The sequence below is a fragment of the Marmota marmota genome, unplaced genomic scaffold, assembly GCF_001458135.2.
Source record: "Marmota marmota marmota unplaced genomic scaffold, marMar, whole genome shotgun sequence".
NCBI classification, from domain to species: domain Eukaryota; kingdom Metazoa; phylum Chordata; class Mammalia; order Rodentia; family Sciuridae; genus Marmota; species Marmota marmota.
The window spans coordinates 1,035,000-1,041,066 of NW_026000141.1; the positions used below are offsets into that span (position 1 = coordinate 1,035,000).

At 43.2% G+C, this 6,067-nt stretch overlaps 2 protein-coding genes across 4 annotated transcripts in view; both read right to left on the minus strand.

The window, feature by feature from the left end:
• Positions 1 to 2,429, minus strand: part of Znf84 (zinc finger protein 84) — a 50,691-nt gene extending 48,262 nt beyond the window's left edge. Inside the window, exon 1 of the mRNA XM_048785850.1 lies at positions 2,298 to 2,429. The gene's annotated coding sequence lies outside the window, so the exon portion shown is untranslated. The remainder of the gene's footprint in view (positions 1 to 2,297) is intronic.
• Positions 1 to 2,434, minus strand: part of Znf26 (zinc finger protein 26) — a 15,319-nt gene extending 12,885 nt beyond the window's left edge. For 2 of the 3 annotated variants that reach the window (XM_015505595.2, XM_048785852.1), the window contains exon 1: positions 2,298 to 2,434. Coding sequence is in view for 1 of the 3 variants with exons in the window: in XM_015505596.2 (XP_015361082.1) it covers positions 2,298 to 2,330 (33 nt within the window). In the remaining 2 variants the exon portion in view is untranslated. The remainder of the gene's footprint in view (positions 1 to 2,297) is intronic. The other variant, XM_015505596.2, reaches the window with a different exon arrangement.
• Positions 2,435 to 6,067: the final 3,633 nt, after the last annotated feature.

Below are 6,067 nucleotides of genomic sequence, written 5' to 3' on the forward strand. Positions count from 1 at the left end.
AAAAAAAAAAAAAAAAAAAAAAAAAAAAGTCTAATAATATGGTCTTCCTTTTCTATACTTCACACACCCACATCTCACTCACTCAGGCCACAGACTTGCTTTCCACCTGAGAAAGGAACCATGCGGGTTTTCTTGGCCTTGGCTTCTTCTCCAAGGCCTGAAATGCTTCTTCCATCTAACCCCATCTTTCCACGATCACCATGCTGTTTTTCAGACTGTTTAAATGTTGCCTCAAGAGAGAGCTTCCTGACTCTGCTACCTGAAGAAGCCACCCAGCCTCTCTCATTTGTACATATAACATTCACAACTTTTTAAAGTGATGTTCCTCTAAGCGTTGATGATTTTCCCCGTAGGGGTAATGGACACGGTCTTTGTCCATTAGAAAATATACCTGCATGCTCTTGAAAAGTATCTGGCAAATAGTTGCGTTAGTAAACTTTCCATTAATGTGACAAATAACTAAGGTAATCAACTGTTTTAGGAGAAAAGGGTATTTGGGCTCATAGTTACAGAGTTTTAGGCTACATTTGGGTAGCCCAACTGCAGTGGGCCGTAGCAGCACATGTGCGCAAGAGCTCAGGGGGGACAAAACTGCTTACCTCAGGGCTGGGAAGTAGAGATGATTACAAGAAGGGGGGAGTCCCGTTGTCCCCATTGTGGGCATGTCCCCAATTACTTAAAATCTCCTACTAGGCTTAAGTCTCCACCACCTCCCAAGAGCACAGCCCTGGGGATCAGCCTTTAACGCAAAGGCCTCTGGGAAACATTTAACAGTTGTCAATAAGTGCTTGTTAAATCAATACATACACTCAAAAACAAGAAAATTCTGTTTACATTTGTTAAAACGTTTTTTGGGGTGCTGAGAAGCAATGAGAGCACATACTACAGAGGAACTGCCTGGGTATGAATCTTAGCTTTGTCATCCTACTTTCCTAGTATTCCTTAGTAGTTTGGGACCATGTCAGGTTCCCAGTTTCCTCACCTGTAAAATAGAGCCATGAGGCTTGAATGACTTCATACATAAAGAGCTTAAGAGAGCTAGTCAACAGTAATAGCTATTAACATTATTCAATGGTTTTAAAATGTTTTACCAGATATTCTAAATTCACTTGTTTTTTAAATTGCTGTGGTAAACAGGGCTATTTTATCTCACTATATTTTCTATATAGTTGTTTAAAAACAAAAAGTTCACTGACTTTGAAGTGCCCTTCTCCCTGGCACCCTAATTCCCCTTTCCACATGACCCAACAGCCCCACCGCTGCTGATCAGTTCCTTCAGCCTGCTGCCCTTCACCTGAAGCCCTCCTTCACTCTCACCACCCCCAAAATGCTCTACTCTGGAAAATTTCCTGAGACTACACATTCCCAAATCAAACAGATAAAAACCTTTTTTCTCATGAATTATTAATTTTCTGTGGCACTTCATATCGTGGCTTTTATGAAGTTCTCTTTTCTCAAGCTTAGGGGAAAATCACTCTTCCTTTCTCTCACTTCTCTTGCACTCTGGTCCTTCATCTCACATCCTTTCCTCGTCATTATCCTGAATCCTCAACTTGGTGCTCTTCAGGGTTCTACTCGGTCACACTCTGAGTTTCTTGGAATAAATGTGTCCCCAGTCTGTGTGTTTCCAGTTTGGTCTGCCCACGCACAGGCACTGCATACTCAACATCTGAGAGTCTTTCTGGGGTTATCTCTTCTAACAGTGATCTTTGTCTCAGGAAATGCTACAACCACCCGCGTAGTGCAACAGGTCCAGCAATCCAATCACTCATCTTTACTCCAACAATCACAAAGTCCAAAAGATCCACTATCCCCTTCCTCTGCAAAAAAACAAAAAACCCCTGCGTCTTTCTCTTTTGCACTTTCCAGCTAATCTCTTGTCCTCCTTCCTCACTGTTCACTTGATTTCCCTTCGCATCCGACCACAGATTCCCTGAAACAAGAAAAGTAATTTACCTTCGCATTGCAAGCACCAACCTCAGGGAGTGAACACCAAGTCACTTAATAAATAAGCACTTGCACAAACGAAAGAAGAAAGTAATTTCCCCCCAAAGAACTCTTATGGGTCTGCATAAAAAGACAAACGAAGATCTTTCCTTAAATAAGGAATCTCAGAAATCTGGGCCCACCGCTGGCAACGAAGGGTGACTGCCAAAGACGACGCCGGACGCAAAATACCATAAGGAGCGTTTCTGGATCCCAGGGGCCGCCGGGTTCAGGTCCCGTCAGGTCTTGGATGCGACAGCAGGGATGAAGTGCCAGGTCGCTTTTCAAAGGCACGAGAAAGCCCTGCTTACCCAGTACGGCGCCGTCCGGACCCTGGCGGCCATCCCCACGGGCGCGGAGAGCCTGGCGCCCTTCGGAGTCTCCTCTCTGCTGCCCCCGTCGGCGCGGCGGCCTCGGCGGGTGATGGGGCTGGAGGTTCGCACGCTGCTAGCAGCGTCCCGGGACGCCCTGCAGACCAGCACCCGGGCGCTGCCCCGGGCCTGAGCCCGGGACGGACGTGCCCCGCCCCTGTCCGCCGCCAGCCCCGCCCACCGCCTGCATTCCCTCTACACTAGGAGGAAGTGCGTCACAGCGCGACCTCCGGGGGCGGAGGAGCGGAAGGGAGGTCGGAGCCTGAAAAGAACGCCCCTGACCACCGCCAGCCCCCCGTCTACACTAGGGGGAAGTGCATCACAGCGCGACCTGTGGGGGCGAGGAGCGGAAGGGATTCCGCCCATGCTCCCAGGACCCCCGCAAAGGGCGAGGGGACAGAAGGCTGTTCTCCGCTCCACTCGGTTTTGAGTCCAAGTGGGAGGCAGAGTGACTTTACACCTAGTTTATGCAAGTCAGCAACTGCCACCTGCCCAGCACCACCATAATGTACAAGTTGATCAATAACTCATTTCGTGCCCAGAAACATCTGTACAGGTGAACATCCGAAATCATATCAAAGACACCAGACAAAGGGGCTTATCAACCTCACCAGAAGTGACCCCCTTACCTAACCCTGTTATGGGGAGACGCCTCAGAAAGCACCTAAGTCTAAATTTCAAATCAAAAGAGAGCTTTATTTACCTGGATAGGTACTGTCACCCATTGTAAAGACTCAAACAGCTTCCAGGTCCATCCAAAGAAAATATAATCACAAAGACCCCAACTCAATGACTTGTTTAGCATCATGTAAGCTAGCCAATCATAGAAATTAGAACATTGATAAGTGGGACCTTGGGCTCTAGGCAGGACTGGAATTTTCCAATCAGCAAGCAAGTGATAAACAGAAGCCAAAATAGCATTAGCTTTGCAGTTCAGTTGACCACTGTCCTGGGTTCAAGCAGATAAATGCTAGACAGTCGCATCCTGAACTTGGGCAGAGGTTGGCAGGGCGAGAATCTACTTCGAAGTTGTGTAGACCCACAAGGGCATTCAAACCCAGGATATAGCTCACCAAGACCACCGCTGCATCCTGAGTAGGGTACAATTCGTGGAGTACAAATTACAGAAAAACAATTTTTTTTTAAAGAAAACAGCTTTATTTCAGTTTCTCAGAAATACCTCTTGTAACAGTGTTTTAAAGAAGGCAGCAAAATGGAGTCTGAGGCCTGTCTATGGCAGTTCTTGCTTTATAATTGTCTTATCTCACTTATCAAAATATTATAATCTATATTTTACACTCTTATTGATTGTATTTATTAGTATACACCACAACAAGCTCCATAAAAGGAGGAGTCCTCTACCAATCGTGGATATGGGGGCACCCTGACCTCATCACCTGATCATTTGTTACAGCCTTGCCCAGGAAAATCACAGTGATGAATTTAAAAATTCCCTGTTCTCAATCTTAAGCCCAGTTCAGTTTCTCTTCCAGTGACAAAAACAGAACCCACTCCAACTTGATACCTCAAGCTGACACCCTGAACCTTTCTTTTCACAACTCAGTTGGTTCTTTTAAAACCAGGGGCTGGGGATGTGCCTTTATGGTAGAGTGTCTGCCTGGCATGCACAAGGCCCTGGGTTCAGCCCCCAGCACCACAAAAACAACAATTAAAAAACCCGAATTTGACTACATACAGCAATAAATTTGCAAGTGGTCTGTGCCTTTGCCCTGTGGCTGCCTTAATACTTAACACTTCTTGTAGTGTGTGGGCATGCACGTACACACACACACACACACACAATATGATGTCTGACTTGAGTGTTTAAGATATTAGCAATTAAGACTGGAATGGAAAAATTAAAGAAAAGAACTTTAAAAAAAAAGGCTGGAAAGGAATAAAGAACTTGTGATTGATTGCCAGGAGCATGACTATAAAGAGACCCTCCAATACTCTGAAAACTGCAACCAATGTAAGCAGTGTAGCTTGTGAATTTGTTATTCAATATATTCTGAAATAGTGGAAAGACATAAACATGTTTGGGCTATGGTAATGGCATAAATTGTACATGGCAGGCATACAAAAATATTGCTTTGTACTATGAGTTGAGAGTCACAGAGTTGTGTAGCATTTTTGAACATCAGTGCACCAAATATGGTAACCAACTTCATAAAGGAAAAAATACAGTAGATGTAGAGAAATAACTAGAAGCACATCAATAATAGCAGATATATGAGCTCTTTATTCAAAACAGATGAAACAATTCTGTCCAATAATAATGTAACAAAGCTATCAATACAAATGAAGAAACTTTTCTGCCTGAAAATCTTTTCTAAAAGTGTTCTGTTAAATAAATATTGAATGAGGCAGGGGAATACAGATAAAACTGAAGGCAAATTTTTTTTTAAGAATTTGTAGGAGAAGCTGCTTTTTTCAAATAAAGTGACCACAAGAAATTTCATAATCTTAACAAGTTGATTAGAGGCAATGTAGTTAAAAGTACATTATAATAACGTAGATAGTGTAGTAAACAAATGGAAACTCCGGGACTCTGCTCTAGGTAGTGAAGTGGCACCCGCTTTCTCCACAGAAAAGACTTAACTGGGCTTCTCCAGAAATCTTCACCCAGTCTGATTTTAGGACTGTCAGCAAAAGAGTCTCTGCAAAAGAGTTCAATGTAGATAAACCTCCTATTTTCCTGTCGCCCTGTTTTACTTGGCCACTGGCCAAAAAGATACCAGCACTCCAGGTGCTGGACACCCCTTACTAGTTTTTCACAAACTTATCTAGTATAGTACTTTGAAGAAATGTGCAAACAAGGCCTCTGGCCTTGAGCTGGGACTTCACAGAGATGTCTACATCTTTAAGATAAGTTACAAATGGGCTCCATGGTAACAGCTGGCAGGGAGAGCAAAGAAAGGGGAGAAGATGCTCTCCCCTTCTCAGGTGTTGTCCTTGAAGAGTTAACTTGCCCAAAACAGTGAAAGAAAAAAAGCTGCTTTTATGTGACCTCTGCAGACTGTGAACTTCTGAGCCCCTCCCCTTCCATGCTGGGTATAAAACTCTGAAACTCCCTGAACTCGGGGTTCAGAGGATTAATTGATTATAGCAAAAGCTATGCCCTCTGAACCTGGCTGAAGCCAAATAAAACTGTTTCTTGCTATCTTTGGTGCCTTGCCTCGTTTTCCCTACAACAGTAGTGATAATTGATATAACCATTTTGTTGACCTATTTGATGAAATCTAGTAAAGCTGAAGCTACTCATAACTTACAATCTACCTTTGGAGCTACTGATTCATTTACATATCAGAGAAAACTTGAATATGAAATCAAGACAAACATAAGAATGCTTCATGCACCATTTATAAAAGTAGATTAAGGGGCTGAGATTGTGGCTCAGTAGCAGAGTGCTTGCCTAGCATGTGTGAAGCATTGGGTTAGATCCTCAGCACCCCATATAAATAAATAAAAAATAAAAGTACATCAACAACTAAAATTACATATATATTAATTTTAAAAAGTATTTTAAATGATTTGATAGACAAATTCTATGCATATATATTCATTAATACATTCTAGAGCAGTTTAAATGAGTATATTAGATCTACACTAATCCATGATGATAAAACCCCAAAATTAAAATGTTAGATAAAGCAAGTGGCAACTTCCAGACTCAGCCTGAGACCGCTGGAAACAAAGCCTCAGACTGG